This window comes from Bubalus kerabau, chromosome 14 (genome assembly GCF_029407905.1).
Source record: "Bubalus kerabau isolate K-KA32 ecotype Philippines breed swamp buffalo chromosome 14, PCC_UOA_SB_1v2, whole genome shotgun sequence".
Taxonomy (NCBI): domain Eukaryota; kingdom Metazoa; phylum Chordata; class Mammalia; order Artiodactyla; family Bovidae; genus Bubalus; species Bubalus kerabau.
In genome coordinates, this window is record NC_073637.1 from 54,408,863 (window position 1) to 54,427,942 (window position 19,080).

General features: G+C 31.5%; 1 protein-coding gene across 3 annotated transcripts in view; it reads left to right on the forward strand.

Moving 5' to 3' along the window:
- The window catches only part of CSMD3 (CUB and Sushi multiple domains 3), a 1,475,959-nt gene that overhangs the window by 1,374,933 nt on the left and 81,946 nt on the right, over window positions 1-19,080 (forward strand). For 2 of the 3 annotated variants that reach the window (XM_055546406.1, XM_055546408.1), the window contains 6 exons: window positions 11-199; window positions 571-717; window positions 3,016-3,204; window positions 7,783-7,968; window positions 9,682-9,876; window positions 12,493-12,666. In XM_055546406.1, the coding sequence (XP_055402381.1) occupies window positions 11-199; window positions 571-717; window positions 3,016-3,204; window positions 7,783-7,968; window positions 9,682-9,876; window positions 12,493-12,666 (1,080 nt within the window). The remainder of the gene's footprint in view (window positions 1-10; window positions 200-570; window positions 718-3,015; window positions 3,205-7,782; window positions 7,969-9,681; window positions 9,877-12,492; window positions 12,667-19,080) is intronic. The other variant, XM_055546407.1, reaches the window with a different exon arrangement.

Sequence of the window (19,080 nt, forward strand, 5' to 3'; positions counted from 1 at the left end):
TTTCTGACAGTTCTCTGTCCCGCCAATGAATTACGCCTGGATTCCACGGGAGTCATATTGAGCCCTGGATATCCTGACAGTTACCCAAATCTTCAAATGTGTGCCTGGAGCATTTCTGTGGAAAAAGGATATAACATCAGCATGTTTGTAGAATTCTTCCAGACAGAAAAAGAATTTGATGTTCTTCAGGTGTATGATGGTAACCATAGGTTATATTTACTGGATATTCACAAATTCAATTCAAATGCTCTAAGTATACATTCAGGCCTTCAATATAATCAACTGCCTATATGACTTTATTTTATCTTAAGGATAATTTTAGAAGTAGCAACATCAAACTTACCTATATACCATATGAAAATTGCACTTAGCTTGATCATTTTGTTATGATTTGTAGCTGCTTTAGCTATGGAATTAAAATGTGTAAACAAACACATTATGTTAAGTTATTGTTTATGAAGTAAATTGATCCTGGGTGAATTTCACCATATTTAATACCATTCTAAAGATATGAAATACTAAACAGAAATTGCTCAGTTATATCTAAATTCTATTATTTTCTTTCTGAAGGACCAAATATTCAAAGTCCAGTGCTTGTTTCACTCAGTGGGGATTATTCATCTGCTTTTAATATAACAAGCAATGGTCATGAAGTATTCCTTCAGTGGTCAGCAGATCATGGCAATAACAAAAAAGGCTTCCGGATAAGATATATAGGTATGTGATACTTATAACTTCAGTGCAGATCTCACCTGCATCCTCAGTATGGTTGTGATTAAGGAGCACAGACACAGATACTATTCAGTTAGGTATGAATCTGAATCATAATTCCTCTATTGATGTTTCTTGAGTTATTTATATAACATTTCTGTCCCTCTGTTTCCTTATTATAGTGATAAACAGTACTATGTCTTTCACATGATTTTTGAAATAATTAAAAGCACTTAAAGTATTTATGACTTAAGTTAATTATAAACTTTGATACTTTAAGTGCTTATTTTCCCAAGAGAGGTTTCCCTTGAACACTCAAAAAATAATAGTGTTGCTCAATTGTGTGTATCTGATCTATTTAATATATAAATAACTCCTTTAATAAGTTTAAACAAAAGATAAACATACACTTGTAAAAACCTTTGTTTTCATCATTGCCCACTAATTTATGATACTTGCTAAAATATTTTAAATATTAAAATACAAAATGATGAATAGATCACTTAAAAACCTTTAGTTTAAAAAAATTGTTTTTTCATCATTGCTTTTCACTGAGTAATAGTGAAAAAGATGAGGGCTGAAAATTCTTCTTAATATCATGATTAAATAGCTTTTTCTATATGCCTTCCTGTTTATGAAGTCTACTGTTACTGAACCCAAATTTTCCTGTTGAATAAGTGTACATGGTTTTCCATTATGCAAAGATTATATCCCTTTTCTTTATTACCATCCTAAGTCATGTCAGAGGCCATGGGTATGTGCTCAGGAACAAAACACTTCAGAACCAATCAGTCATCTCTTTATTTAGTGTTCAGATCATGTCTTCTGACGCCATGGATCATTGCAAATCAGTTCTACTGAAAATTACTTTCTTAAATATTTTATAAATTATTCTGACACAATTGTAGACATAAACTTAAATAAATTTGATTCTAGTTTTAAAGGCAAACTGTTGAATTTTACTCATTTATATAAATTTGCATATATAGTATAAAATATAGAAACATAATATTTTTTGTCTACTTTGATTTTTAAATTATAAGATGATAGTTTGTCAACAATGTGTCTTTTCCATATTAGAGGTAAGTTGTTACTGACATTACATGATAGCATATTTATAATTTTTATCCTATAATAAATATCTATTGTTTGAAATATTATTAAGCATGCAAAGGAGAAATATTTAAAGACTGAAATATGTACCCAAGTCATTCTTAATACATTTTCATATTTGAATCAAAGTTTCTATCGTATGAACTTTATATATATCTTTTTACTAAAGCTGTGCCCAGACTCTATTTAAAAAGTCAGAACATTAAGTTGTATTTTTAATGATGATAATAACTTAAAGGGAAACCATTTAAATCCAACAATTATAAGCATTAGATTCACTATATTAAAGACTATATTAAAGACTTATTTATGTTGATCTTCATGACAAAGTTGGACATAAATATAATGGAAACATCATTTTTAGCCCTAAGAACGACTTGACATATTGAGTACATATTTTGCCTTTAGAAAATGACAGGTTATGACACATATATTCCAAGTCCATCTCTTTCTTACTATTTACCCCTAAAGTCTCATTTTTTCTCAGATGAATACATTGAAGTTTCAAAGGGTAAATGGATCCTGCCAGGCTGAATAGTCTCAAAAGTACATGTATATAAAAAAGCCAGTTGACATTATCTTTTGACATTTCAGACTTCAGCAGATGAAAAAAGTTTTATTTTATTGGCATTTTTTATCACCATATGTAAGCACTCTTGACAGCATGGAAACTCTTTAATAAACTGGGAGAGAAGATTATGAAATGTGGAGGGGTCTATTTTAGACATCCACCAAAATGAAATGCATGTCCTAACATGACATAGGTGTCTGGAGATAATTTCAAAGTGACATGTAGATACATGCTTTAAAATATTTCTACCCAAACTGTGGCATATAGGCCTTTCAAATGGCAGGAAATAACACCATTCCAAAATTCAATGAACTATTTGTATGGCTTTTGAACCTTCAGGGTGTTACAAAAGTATAATGTATTTCAACTTAGGAGACATCTTCAGTGACAATAAGAATTAAAAAAAATGTCCAGAAATAGTTATGTCTCCTAAAGCTTATGTCAATAGATTGTCAAGTGGATGGCAAATAATATGATGTCCATATGAAGTAAAATTCACCTAGATGGCAGTTGAATTGACCAGTTTTTATGAACTAGTATTATTATATTTTTAATAACTGGATTGTAAATAGTTTCTGATTCATTAGTTATACAGTGATTTTAATTTTCTTTTAAAAAAGCTTTCTACTGTAGTACACCAGAATCCCCGCCTCATGGATACATTATCAGTCAAACAGGAGGACAGCTAAATAGTGTGGTCCGCTGGGCCTGTGACCGAGGATTCCGACTCGTCGGGAAAAGCAGTGCTGTGTGCAGAAAGTCTTCCTATGGGTATCACGCATGGGATGCACCGGTCCCTGCTTGTCAAGGTGAAGTATATTAACCAAAAATGGCACACTGATAAAAGATTAACCTCGTTTAGCTTTTTCATTTGGATTGCCAAAACTTCTAAAATTATAAACATTCAGAAGCATGTTATAGACACCTCTAAGGAAAATAAGGCTTGAAAACACAGGCTGATAAATTTGAGGAGCATGTGATACATTGTTTTATAATGCTTCATTTGTTGTTATGTGATTTATGTCTTTACTCTCTCCACTTATATGCATACTCTACTCATACATCTACCATCCCGTCACTTAGCTGTCAGAAATGAATGACCCGGAGCTGGATTTTGTGTTAGTGTGGAATCTGCCAAGAGAAAAGAGAGGAAAAGATGGCCAAGGTCACTGAAAACATTCATTCTCAAGTATGCAAAAATGTGTTCTCAGCACAACAAATGTAAAAGGAAATGGAAAATGTAGCCAATGACCACATTATTTTTTCTTCACTGTTTAGCTAACTTGACAGAAATGACTTTCGTTTTGTTAAAAATCAAGGCACACTCTGAGCATTGATCTTGCAATGCAAAAGAATGACAAATCAACAAATGGCATATTTTAGAGCTTTGGACTAGGTCCAAAAATTTTTTAAAAAGTAGGTGAGTCTCTACTAGGTATAGTCATAAAGACAAGTTTAACAGTTCCACAGGAAGATGTAATGTCATTGGACTTCGACAGTCTTAAAACATATCACATTATTTTGCAATATCAAATTTAAATCTATATTTGATTTATTTTACCCAGCATATGAAAGCATATATAACAACTGTGAACCCTAACATTAAAAATATAAAGCACTTTTAATAAATAATGGGTGTTAGCTCTAATTTACCTATTGAAGGCAATTTATATAAAGAAATAAAATATAAAACAAATCAATTAAAATTTAAAGTTTAATAACAGCAAGTTGAAATGAACAAAGATTTGATATTACCAGGTAACTGAAATGGTTTATTTTACTTGTTAAATTGTGATCTCTAATTCATGAAAATATAGCTTTCATAGATATATGGAAAAAAATGAGAACTGAAAAACTGTTTGTTTTATTGATGAAGAAACATTAATTACTTATTAGATAGTGGGTTACCAACACTGAAGGCACTGACTTCTTGTTGAATAGATACATTTAATAAACTGTCAAAACATCTGCTTTTCTTTGACCAATGAATAGCAAATGTATTTATATATTTCTAGTATTTCATATGGATTTAAAATAAACATTTAAATGCTCTGAACTTTGAACAATTAAATATCAGTTATCAAGAATTATTCATGTATATAATTAATCTTTAAGAAAACTTTAGTGAAAACAGTTAACTATTGGTTAAAATAAAAAATTATACTGAACTTTGAAATTTTGACATTGTTTTGTAATGTTAGCATTATAATTTCATTGATTTTTTGGTATATAATATGACGTTTATATATAGAGCCTTTTTTACTGTTCTTGACTTGAAATTTTTCTATAATTACAAAAGATAAATCAAAATATAGCTAAAAAAGACATTTTACATAGCAAAGTGATAAAATATTTATATTAATAACTTGAATCATTTCCAAAATTGACCCTTGATTTTCATTGCAACAAATTTAAAAGATTCATTATTTTATAAAAAAATTTTATTGTATGTGACCTGTGTTTGGATATAACTAATTAAAATGAAATGGCTAAATATCATTGGAAAGAGCTATATACACAATACAGTTTTTTGTTGTTGTTGTTCCAAATTTGTTTTGCATTCTTCAGTCATTTTTATTCTTCTCGTCTGTTCAGTCTCCTTATACGTCCTTGCATATATTTACTTGAGCTGTGGTTAGACAATGTGAACATAGTTAAAGATAGAAAAAGTATTCTGTTGTCTCTATTTGGGTTTGGTTAGGTGTTTTATTTGTCTGTATATCGACTGATCATTATTGACCCCTTGAATTAAATCATTATCATCCCTCTACACAATTGAGTGTTGTACAGTGCCGTGTCCAGCACAGCGGGTGAGAAGGACTTGAAACAGGGTGAGTGCCTAATGAAACGACAGACAGATAACTTGGCATGCAGAGAGTCAGGGGGCCCTCCCGCTTTCTATGGCGGGAAGACAAAATGACTCCTTTCAGCCGCACTTTTATTGGTAGAAGTCATATGAGATCATTAGGAAATAGCTATTTTGGGGAGTTTGATCAGCACACCATAAAGAAGGAGTAAAGTTAAGGCTCTTCTGTTAATCAGAGACATTTTGTTTGTGTCCATGGGGACGGCCGCAGGGGCAGGCAGTGAAGAGGAGCAGAAAGCACGTTCTGTCCCTAGTATGTCCGGTGGACATGCTTAGGAGGACAATCAGGAGGGCGCAGTTTGCGCACCCTCGAGTCATGTGGCAGGTTCTGGTCTCTGCTCTGCCAGGCTGCAACAGTACAGGGTTATATAGAAATAGTCACTTTATATTCCCTGTTTTCACTTTTAATTTGTGATTTTTGAGAGCTCTGGAGAGAAGCCTCTGACAATCACTCAGTGATGAAGATTCTTCTGAACTTTTTCATTTTTAGCTAAGAACTTAAATTGTAATGTATTTACAGGCACATTTGTTCTATCATTTTAGTATGTTGTCTTTTTTTTCAGTTCTGAAATATAGTCATTTTATACTAACCATGTATATGAAATCTATACTATTTAAATTTCATTGTTACTTCACTATAAGTTTAACCTACACCATCCCAACAATGTGCAGTTAACAGTCTTCAGCAGGGATTCAGTGAGGATGGTTTGTTAAAAATTGAAATTTCCAGAAGTCCTAAGTGGAAACACTAACATTGCTTTAATAGACATCAGGGAATGATTTATGTTGGAACACTATTTTAGAGGTCTATAATTAGATAGCTGGGATAATAACATAATTATATGAGATTGCTTATATAATTTATTAAATCAAAATTACTTTTCTGTTTATAATTTGTAAGTTATCAAGTTACAAAAGATCAAACTATTCAACAGTAGGGAGTCTGCCATTTAATTTTGAGAATTTTTTATAGGTTTAGCTAAGATTACTTTTTTTTTTTGACTTGGAAGTCAATTTGCATGGATTAATCAAAATTAAACACCTAAGTGAAGGGCTTTATAAGAGAAGCAGAAATAATTTTAGGTTGAAATGAGAGACAGGTAAATAGAATACAACTTTTACAAATATTCCAACTAAACTCACATTTTTCTGTTCTTTTCATATGAGAAAAATATAGTTACAAGTCCAAAATGTCTTATCTAAAAACAATAAAATGAGCTATTTCAGAAATTAGAAATTTTATGACCAGATGTCATAAATAACTCCAGCTGGTTCAAGTCTATACCCATATTCAAATATATTAATCTTTCTGCAGATAGATGTATGAACATTTATACTGAATATTATATAAAAGATACAGAGAATCTCATTTAGAGTTTGTCTGCCAAATATATTCTTTGAAAGTTTATTTTTTTTTCTTTTTGGAGATGCAAATTGTGGACGTGTAGAGCACCGATTGAAAGCAACTGACTTTAGGGGACTTCTGTATAGACATTTTAACTTATGTGAAAATATCTTATATATAATAAACTATTTAAATACAAATATATACTGTAAATAACACCTTATGGTAAAACTAACTTTCATGTAAATTAGATTTATTGTAAATAAAAATCAAGACATCAAAGACGTATCAGCAAAATGCAGAAATATCTGAGCTACATTGAGAACAGTAAGTCCTGGCCCTGTATTTATTAGACATACCCATACACATCATATTCCATGAATGGTACTTAAGCACATAGAGTTTGACTGGACCTAAGATAAGGTAGGAGAAGGCAATGGCACCCCACTCCAGTACTCCTGCCTGGAAAATCCCATGGATGGAGGAGCCTGGTAGGCTGCAGTCCATGGGGTCGTTGAGGGTTGGACACGACTTGAACGACTTCACTTTCACTTTTCACTTTCCTGCATTGGAGAAGGAAATGGCAACCCACTCCAGTGTTCTTGCCTGGAGAATCCCAGGGACGGGGGAGCTTGGTGGGCTGCCGTCTATGGGGTCACACAGAGTTGGACACAACTGAAGTGAGTTAGCAGTAGCAGCAGCAAGATAAGATAATATCCAGCTTCCAGGTAAAAACCTCTGTTTTCCTCCTACCCCAAATCCTCATGAGTATTGGTTACAACCACCTGTAAACTCTTTAGTCAAATTGAATAGAGCTAATTTGATAGGCCCAGACATGAGTCAGCACTATTACAATCTATATTTACCTACCTTGCCTTCTCATATAATCTATAAACATGCTGATAATCATGCACACACTGACAAGAAACTCAATAAGAAACTAAGAAAGAAAGCATTAATAACGTATGGATTCCCCAATTTAAAAGCACTTTCAACAAGAGTTTGAAATAAATGATTCAGAAAACATTATAGCTCAGAGAAGCTTTCTGGGGAGATATTCTGAAATTGTTTCAGAGGAATTAATAAAATTCCAAATAGTTTTATATGCTTTACAGTTAATGAGACAGCTAATTATTTTTCTGCTTCTTTGGTCTTTTATGTATGTATTTAATTTAGCAATTTCCTGTGGGATTCCTAAAGCTCCAACAAATGGAGGAATACTCACAACAGACTACTTGGTAGGAACTCGAGTTACCTATTTTTGTAATGATGGATATAGATTGTCATCTAAGGAACTTACCACGGCCGTATGTCAATCAGATGGAACTTGGAGCAATCATAACAAGACCCCTCGTTGTGTTGGTATGTATGTTAAGGAAATTTCATCACTTGTGTTTCAACTGGTATCTTATATGATTTAAAACTTTATGTATCAAATTGTAGAGCTCTTCCCTGAAGTGATGTCTAAGAAATAAAATTAAGCTGTCTTGTGCTATAAAGAACTAGAATATAGTGTAAGGACTTTTTGCTCATTTTCAGAAGCTCTAGATATATATGTCAAGAGAATAAAGTGACATTTTATTTTACATAAAAATTTTTATTTACTTTGTAGAAAGGCATCCATCAGTCAGCATGTTTTCAATACATAGGTCTTTTTTTTAATAAAATAAAATAAAAATAAAAATACATAGGTCTTTTGAAAAAAATTTTTAAGTTTGCATGAATGAAATTATATTTAATACATTCAGTTCTGGCTTTTATGAACATAAATGATACTGTTGAGATGATCCAAACTTTTTAATAATTGTTAAAATTCTTCATAGATCTTACATTTAGAATATTTCTCATTGCTGTCATTAATACTGTAATAGGTAAAATAATATTATATAATGGTTATTGAAAATAATTCACATAAAATATTTGATAGCAAAAGGATTGGAAATGTGTTTAAATAAGGTCTTTAATTTTTCTCTATAAAACACTTATTCTCCTTTAGTACTGACATTTCGACTTAGCTGTGATTTCATTTAAAATGGGATTTTTAAATTATTTGAAATCTTAACGTAAGTATCAAGTAATGAGTTTACTTATGCTGAGCAACTTTCGAATTAGCTGAAGTTTATATTGACACTGGGAACTGAGTTCTGTTCATTCAGCAAAAGAATGAATACTGAAAACTCAAACACTCACGCAGGCAAAGTTTATTTTAAAGGATAGAAATATAAAGTTCTTAGCATAGACACTGAGAGGGGGTAAAGAGCCCCCAAAAGGTGTGAATAACAGCAGTTTATATCTTCATTAGAATTAATCTGTTCAGTTTTGGTTGGCCCAAGGCCAGATGTGTGTAATTTCTGACCAATCAGTTTGAATGTTGCCATGTCCAGTTTGTCATTTTTATGGCTTTTTTGGGTCCCCCATTTTCTCAGTGTCTCCAGATACTATGATGCATCCATTGACCCTTTCTGAGGACCTCAGACAATTATTTATGGACCAAATGTATGTTTAAGAGTTAATGGTCCGCCTGGAGTTTTTCTTCTTGATGAACTGGACATCAATTAATATTGGTCTTGTCCTAAGCCTGCATGTTTTATGACCCTCCAGACTAGGTAGACATTCCTCTGAATGCCTGGAAACCGGAGCAAATATGGCTTTAGACTAGTAAAGCAAAACATTCATATGAGAGAATTAAAATTGAAATTAGAAAAGAACAGAGCCTCTGACCCTACACTGACTGCCTAACGATTTCCACTTCAATATCATGTCTTGCATAAAAAGATCATTCTCATAAAACAGGTTTTCTCAAAATATATAGTCAGTAATAGAGATTCTAGGTAAATGCAACAATGTGTACAAATACTTTCAACTGTGAAATCGCATGACATGTTCAAGAAACTTCCAATAATACCATAGAGCTGAGGGAAAGATTAGCATGAAAAAAAAATTACTAAAGACTTTTTATGGCACAATAGTGAAGGAAGTAAGGAAGTGATGAACTAAGAATGGAATAGACATGAGACATAATTAAGTAAAACAGACATGACTGACTTAGTAGTATTTATCTTGGTTTTTGTATAGTTGTTACATGTCCAAGTATCAATTCCTTTACTTTGGAACATGGAAGATGGAGAATTGTGAATGGTTCCCATTACGAATACAAAACCAAAGTAGTTTTCAGCTGTGATCCTGGTTATCATGGATTAGGTCCTGCTTCTATTGAATGTCTTCCTAATGGTACCTGGAGTTGGAGAAATGAAAGACCATATTGCCAAAGTAAGTATACATTCCATTAAACTTTTTTCATAAGCAGTCCTTGGTGAGTGAATTACTTGATCACGTCTCTACACACTCTAGAACAAGAATGAGGTAATATTAATTAGAAATGATTGATTCTTAAGTCATCTTAAAAACTTTGTAACTGTTTTTGTATTTGTAAATGCTTATTAAAAACAGAGTCCTTGGATTCAGATATCCTTTGCTTAGATTCTAGGTCTATCATTTATTAAAACAACTATGCACTGATCTTAGCCCTTTACATGTATTATTTCAATTATACCTTAGTTCCTATTCAGTTGATATTATTATATTTATTTTACTAAAGATGGAACTGTGCCCAAGAATTTAATCATGTTATGTTAAGTCATAGAGCCTATAAATGGTGGAGAATTGGGCTTCAACCCAAGGATTCTAATGAAAACCTCTGCCTTTTGGTGTTGTATAATGTTTATTCTGTTTCTTAGACTAGAAAATTATGGTAATACCTTGTTGTTGTTGTTCAATTGTTACATCCAGTTCTTTGTGACCTCATGGACTGTAGCCTGCCAGGCTGTCCATGGATTTCTCTGTCCATGGATTTCCCAGGCAAGAATATTAGAGTGGCTTGTTATTTCCTTCTCCGTAAGTTCTTCCCAGATCAGAGGTTGAAACCATGTCTCCTGCATTGGCAGGCAGATTCTTTACCACTGAGCCACCAGGGAAGCCCACAGTAATACCTATCTGATACTTACTATTTATGATTTAATGGTGTTACATGTTGAAAATACCAGCTAGAACCTGTTCATAGCAGAAATTCAGTAAACATTTATTGAGTCAAATTGAACATTTGAGTCATTCTATTTTCATGCTTTCTTATAATATTACTATAAATATCCAGTGTGTAAAGTAGATAAGCTAGCTGAACACGGAAAAATCAGTGGAAATATCTTGAACTTTCTTTACTACCTTTATTGGGTATTTACTTAGTGCCAGGAAATATGCTAAGCTGAAAATTCATCCTTTTATTTCATGTTCATCACAATTTTTTAAATTAAATTTATTTATTTTAATTAGAGGCTAATTACTTTACAATATTGTATTGGTTTTGCCATACATCAACATGAATCCACCACGGCATTTATGATATAGACACATAATTTAGAAATAAACTAATAAAAACATCTGACATCTAAATGGATTATGGTGACTAAAATATTTAACGTAACAGATAACTCTTAACAGATAACTATATGTAGTAAGTAGACAAGTACCTAATAATAATTTACTTATGAATATTTGATTTATTTCCTTAATCTCCATATAAGTAAAGAATCTTGGGGTTGCTGTTTTTATAATCATTGATGAATTAAATCTCAAAATCCATGTATAAGTTATATATTCTAAAACTATAGCATATGTATTTGTAAATTTTGCCTTATTCTTTTAGGTTTTCACCCAAGATCTTTTCTTTTCTCTGGTCTCATTGTTCTTCCATTCTAAATTCATTAAAAGGACACATGGGATAAGGATATTTCAAAGAGCTAAGAAAAAATGTATAACAGCAGCATTCATTAAATCAGACATTGAACAAATATTTGTCTGGTTTCTTTGTGTTTTGTCCTTTATTATATAGAAAAATTTAAGTTCTGCATAAGATCAAATTCCTGCCCAGAAGTAAGAGTGGAGCAAAAATCAGAACCTAAGAATTACAGTTAATAGAGAAAAATGGAAAGAACAGAATTTTTTTCTGGTCCTTCATTTATCCATCTTTTACATTAAAATATTATAAATATCAGTGTTATTAACCCTAATAAATATTATAGCTACTGCAAAGGATTGTTTGGGGGATTAATTCGAAACAATTAATATATCTTAAATTTTACATGTAATTTTTCAAAGTTTGCAAATTTTCTATTTGTCTATCTAAGAGTCTCCTAAAGCCTAGAGATGAAAGCCAGACCTCGAACCAGATAAAGGCTGGTGGTTAATTATTCAATTCTGGATTTAAACTGCTAGCTGTAAATTTTAATTTAGCTGTTTATGGGCTCTGGAATCTCATTAAAGTTACTGATAAATCAGAGAAAGACTTTGGGCTAATAAATGATCCTACCTTTAATATTGCTATTTTTTTTTTTTTTCCCACCACAACCTGTTAAGTGACCAGGTTGGCTAAGCAAAAAACACAAACAAAATCACATGTCATCTCATGTCACTGTTACTTCCCTGGTGGCTCAGCTGATAAAGAATCCACTGGCGATGTGGGAGACCTGGGTTCAATCCTTGGGTTGTGAAGATCTCCTGGAGAAGGGAATAGCTACCCACTCCAGTATTGTGGCCTGGAGAATTCCACAGAATTCCTCAGAATTCTTGTCTGAGAATACTCAGACAAGACAGAGCGACTTTATTACATTACATGGGAACTCAAAGGAGAAAAACTTTAAATTATGTAATTTATTTTCTCTATACTGTCATGATCTTTCAAGCATGTTTTGCAAATATCAAGTTTAATTGTCATATTTAATTGTCAATTTTAATGGTCAAATCATAGGAATTCAGAATGTTGAAAACATGATTTTGTTACAAGTTCGTGTTGACTGTATCTTTAGGATTTTTTATTATGTTATTGTTTTCAAGTTATTTCCTGTGGAGAACTCCCAACCCCTCCCAATGGAAATAAGATTGGAACTCAGACTTCATATGGCTCAACAGCCATCTTTACCTGTGATTCAGGATTCATGCTTGTGGGCTCTGCTGTTCGGGAATGCCTTTCTTCAGGTCTTTGGAGTGGATCAGACACCAGATGCCTAGGTACAGATTTTTAAGTCATTTTAAGCAAACATTTTATTCTCCCTCTCAAAAGGCAGCCCTTTTTCATAATAAGAGATAATAACTTATATTCACTCAGTAAGGATGATAAAAACTGGAAAATGTTTAACTTTTAAAATGTCTCATGGTAGAAAAGCTATTAAACAGATATCTCTTAATCTACTAGTATTCCAAATGAGAATCTTAAGTCATTAAGGAAAGGCAGAATTTTTTCCCAGCATGGTGAAAATAAAAGGTGAAAACTAATTGCTGAAAATTATATGTCTGCATACTCCACTGGATTAAGCACTGTAGCTGTTAATTCATTCTAAACCACAGTCAATTCTCCTTTCACCTGTTTGCTTAAAGTAATGACTAAGGAAGAAAAACAATTTCCACATTTAACTTTCTCCCTTTTTACTTCCTAACAATTCAACATGTGTAATATTACTTTTTATTAAAACTTGAAAAATCTATTTTTCAAGCCTGAAAAGTGAAAGTGAATTCGCTCAGTCGTGTCTGACTCTGCGACCCCACTGATGGTACCCTACCAGGCTCCGCCGTCCATGGGATTTTCCAGGCAAGAATACTGGAGTGGGCTGCCATTTCCTTCTCCAGGGTACCTTCCCAACCCAGGGATCAAACCCGGGTCTCCTGCATTGCAGACAGACGCTTTACCGTGTGAGCCACCAGGGTAGCCCATCTGAGACAAATAGGTTCCCCCCTGTTTTTTTTTTTTTTGGATTAATTCTAAAAAAACTGTTCTTTAAAAGAAACTGAATAGCTAGTTTTTTGAAGGCCTTCTATTGAATCCCTTCTATTATTATTAAAATAATATTATGATATATGTTTTATCTTTTTTAAAGACTTAATTACCTTAAAATTAAGAAAATGGTTTGATTTATGACTTATTTTTCTATAAAATTATTTCAAGAAATGAGAGCTAGTGTTAAATTAAATAATAATAATAAAAATTGTTCTGATAAAATATACACTTGCCTCTTGGGAACAAACATAATCTTATTTACAATTTTAAAAATTGCTGATTATTATGAACAGGATATTTCTAAATTTGTACTGTGTTTCAACTCTAAAATTTTATTGTTGAAAAATATGACACATGGGAGTAAAGCCTATGACTTTAACAGTTTACATACATACTGTATTGATAATAAGCTTGAAAACATTAGTGATGGTACAGTCATCATTTGAAACTTTAAAGGGTATAGGTAGAGATTTTGGTTAAAATTTCTTTTCCCACCTTCTCAGGCATATTTGTTAGTGGGTATACTTGGAAACTCAGTAATGATGGTTTCTTTATTAGAGTATACATATTTATTTGAATATTCTGTAAGACTATTACATAACTAGAAAATGATAAATAAATTAAATCATGTATTAATATAGAATTGAATAATAAAATACTTCCTATTATTTTCTAACTTGGTTTTGGTTATGCTCATTTCAATTGCAGATTAACTTATTTAATTTATTTTAAAGTATTATTTGTAATTATATTTTAAATTATTTTATTTTTAAAATAAATTTATTTATTATAAATAAATATTATTTTATATATAATATTAATATTATATTTAATATACATTATTATTATAAATAAAAAATTTTAATATATGTAAACTAAATTGAAAATACTCTATTTGGTAACTCTTTGTCTTGATGAACTGCTATTGTATGCTATATGTTATTTATTGGATTTTGTATATAGAGGATAGTTTTATTCACCTAGTTAGAATCCTGATTCTGTTTTCTGGAACAATAAGTTCTAAGAGGAATATTTATAAATAAACATTGACTCTCAGTCTATAAAGACAGCATTCTTGCATAGGATATAGTGTTGACATCTAATATAAATTCAAAAGTGTGTCAGTAGGAGGAATGTGCTATTGCCAAATAAGCAGATCCTAGAAACTTATACTTTGAATTAATTTGAATAATGCACATAGCCTAGTCATTCTTCTCATGGTTGCCAACTTATCCTTATAGCCCCAGATACTTTTGGCTTAGAATGGTCCTAAAATGTGCTTATGATTATTTAAATATAGTGTATTTATTCTCAAACTCCCGGCATTTTATTATAAATTTTTCAGTTGTGAGACGTGATGATGAACACCCACATGCCTACTATCTAGAATGTACAGTTAAACACTTGTATTTGTATATCACATATCTATTCATCCTTTCATGCCTGTATTAGCCCATAAATTCATTTTATTTTTGATGCATTTTGAAATTGCCAAATGCAGTACATTTCATTTGTAAACATTTCTATATACATATAAGCTAGCTAGAGTTCAATATTTGCTCATGGTTCTTTTTTTTTAATGTTGGCAAATGTACAGTGCCATAAACACACTTAATGCATTTTGACAACTGTGTACTCCTATATGACTAAAACTACTCAATAGTTACCGAACATTACCATTAGCTCAGAAAGCTTCCCTGTGACCCTTCATAGTCAATTTGCAGCTCTGTTCCCCTACACCCTGAGATAATAGCTGTTCTGTTTTTTTCACCATATGGTAGTTCTTCCTGTTCTAGAAATTCATGTGAATGGAATCCTAAGTTTTGTACTCTTTTTGTGTAAGGATTCTTTTATTCTGTTTCAATCATGTTTTTGTGTGTATCAGTAATTTTTTTTAATCTCTAAGTAGAATCTCCTTGTCTTGACCATTACCCTACTGATGGTCATATGGACTCTATCCAGTTTGGGGTAATTATGAATAAAGTTGGTATGGACATTTGTATAAAAGTCTTTTTGTGGACACATCTATTCATTTCTGGTAGATACTCTGGAGTGAAATTCCTAGAAGAGTTCTAGTTGCCTCACATTTTCTCTAGCATATGGTATAGCTAGTTTTTAAATTTTATTCATTTTTTTGGCATTCATAAAGGTATCTTGCAAAATTTAACTTGCACTATCTTGATGACTACTGATCAAGTACAGTTTTCTGGGCTTATTGGCCATTCATAAATTTTCCTTTGTGAAATTCTGAAATATCTTATAAATTGCCTTTTATTATGAGTTATAGGAGTTCTTTACATATTGATTTTTTTAAAATGGTTTCTCCCCACCTATTACTTGCCTATTCACTCTTTTTTAGTATAAATTTATTTATTTTAATTGGAGGTTAATTACTTTACAATATTGTAGTATTTTTACCATACATCACATGAATCTGCCACAGGTATACATGTGTTCCCCATCCTGAACACCCCTTCCTCCTCCCTCCCCATACCATCCCTCTGGGTCGTCTCAGTGCACCAGCCCCAAGCATCCAGTATCGTGCATAGAACCTGGACTTGTGATTCATTTCATATATGATATTATACATGTTTTAATGCCATTCTCCCAAATTATCCCACTCGTTCCCTCTCCTACAGAGTCCAAAAGACTGTTCTATACATCTGTGTCTCTTTTGCTGTCTCACATACAGGGTTATCGTTACCATCTTAATGAGCAGAAGTTTTCAATTTTTATAAAATCTATTTTCTCTCTCTTTTTTTCTTTCTAGTTATTATTTTCTGTCTCTAGTTTAGGAAACCTATGTTCAATCATAAATCACAAATATTTCATTTATTTTCCTAGAATTTTTGCATTTTTGGTATTAACTTTATATCTACAACTTATTTTTAATTTGTTGTTGTATATATCATAAAGTAAAGCTGAGGGTTTGTGTCTTTGCTTGTTTTCCATAAAGATATCTGCCACTCCAAATTTGTTCTTTTTTTCAAGATCACTTTGGATACTCCATGTCCTTTGTGTGTTCATATATGTTTTAGAATTAGCTTATTTTTTTATTTTTAAAATGCCTGGTAGGATTATGATCACAATTACATTCAATGTATAAATCATTGGGGAGAATTGGCATCTAACAATGTTAAGTCTTCTACTTCCTGAACATGGTGAAGTTAGTATATTTATTCACTTATTAAGATCTTCTTTCTTTTTTTTTGCAATAGGAAATTTTTATCATAGAGATCATGTATACCTATTGTTAAATTTATTCAGCAGTATTTTTTGTGTGTTTACACTGTTATAGTGAAATTGTTAATTACTAATTGCATTTCTAATTGTTTTCTATTGTAAAAATTATTTGAAATATTTATCTAGTATCCTGCAGCTTTCATTCACCTATTAGTTATGAATTTTCTTAAAACATCATTGTCTGTGTCATGAGCATAAAAATATAAGAGTTTTACTTTTCTTGTTTTCTCCTTTGTGTTTTTCCTTTCTTCCTTTATATTAGTATATATAATAGATAGGGCCCACCAAACAATGTTAAATAGAGCTAGTGAGAGTGGTCATCCTTTTCTTGGTCCCTGTATCAGGAGGAAAGGATTTAATATTCCATATTATATTCGATATAATATGAAATTTTTTCTTAGATGTATTTATAAGGTTCAGAAAATGTCTGTACATTCCTAAGTATGGTAGATGACAGTGGTCAATATTTCATCTTAAGCCAAGTCATTTCTGGATAAAACCCAGATAATCATGATGTATTACATATTTTTTTTTCTAAATTTTTTCTTTAAAGTCCTGCATCTGTATTCATAAAGGACATTTTTTCTGTGTCTTTTACAGGTTTAATATTGGGGTTATTATTACTTCATTAAACAAATTAGGAAGTGATTCTTTTTCTTCTGTTTTCTAAGAGTTTGCATAAGACTGGTATTTGTTTTTTTCCTTGATTTTTTGCTTAAATATTTGATTGAATTTACCAGTGAAAAAATACAAATCTAAGTGTATTTTTTTGCAGAAGGAGTTTTTATTTAAGAATTCAAATACTTTAATATATAGAGGACTATTCGTATTTTCTTGTGTTAGTTTTTGGATGATACCACTTCAAAAAATTTGTCCTTTTGTTCTGAATTATTAAATATGTTGTAATAAAGCAGTTCTTAATATTCCCCGATCCTTTTAACATCTGTAAGCTTTATAGTAATGTTACTTCATTCATTCCTGACATTGGTAATTTTAGTATCTTTTTTGTTTGTTGATAGGTTTAGCTAGGAGTTTAACAATTTTGTCAACTCTTTTTTTTAAGTTTCTAACCTTTGACTACCTTGATTGTCTTACAGTGAGATATTTCACCTGGCCTGGTCTACATTTTCCTTCTTTTTTTTTTTTTTTTTTTTAAATGAGGGATAACTGACATGCAGTATTATGTTAGTTTATCTTACAACATATTTATTCAACATTTATATACATTGCAAAATGGTTACTAGAGTAAGTCTAGTTACTATCTGTCACTTTACAAAGTTAACACAAAATTATTGAATATATTCCCCAAGCTGTACATTGTATCCTCATGACTTACTTATTTTATAACTGGAAGTTTGTTCTTCTCAATCCCCTTCAATCATTTCACCTTCCTCTTCCTCTCCTCTCCTCTGTCAACCTCTAATCTCTTCTCTGTTTTTATTCTGTTTGTTTTTTTGTTTTGTTTTTTTGGATTCCAAATATAAGTGAAGTCGTTGTGGTATTTATCTTTCTCTACTGACTTATTTTGCTTAATGTAATACCTTCAATGTCCCTCCATGTTATTCCGAATGGCAAGATTCCATACTTTTTATAGCTGAGTAGTATACCATTATGCATGTGTGGGATGAGTGTGTGTATTTTATAGTTTTTTATCCATTCATCTATTGAGGGACACTTAGTGGTTTTCATATTTTGGCTACTGTAAACAATGCTACAATGAACATGAAAGTGCATAAGTCTTTTTGAGTTAGTGTTTATTTTTTCCCTTTGGATAGATACCCAGTAGTGGGATTGCTGGATCACATGGAAGCTCTATTTTTAATTTTTTGAGTAATCTCCATATTGTTTTTCATAGTGGCTGGACCAGTTTACATTCTCATCAAGAATGCACAAGGGTTACTTTTCTCTACCTCCTCACCGACACTTGATATTTCTAGTTGTCTTTCTGATAATGACAATCCTGACAGGTGTAAGGTGATACCTCTTTGTGGTTTTGATTTGCATTTCCCTGATGTTTAGTGATATCAAACATCTTTTCATGTGCCTGTTGGCAAATTGTATGTGTTCTTTGGAAAAATGTTTGCTGAGATCCTCTGCCTATTTTATTTTTTTTTAATTCAACTGCTTGTTTGTTGTTGTTTTTTTTTTAACTGCTGTTATTGAGCTATATGAGCTCTTTATATATTTTGGAAAGTAGCTCTTTTTCATTTATATCATTTTCATATATCTTCTCTAATTCCACCAATTGCCTTATTGTTTTTATTGTTTTGATGACAGTTTTCCTTCACTGTGAAAAGCTTTTTTATTTATTTTTCTTGTTGTCTTTGTCAAAGAAGACAGATCTAAAAAAAATATATTGTTTAGAATGATGTCAGACAACATGCTGCTTATGTTTTCTTCTAGGAGTG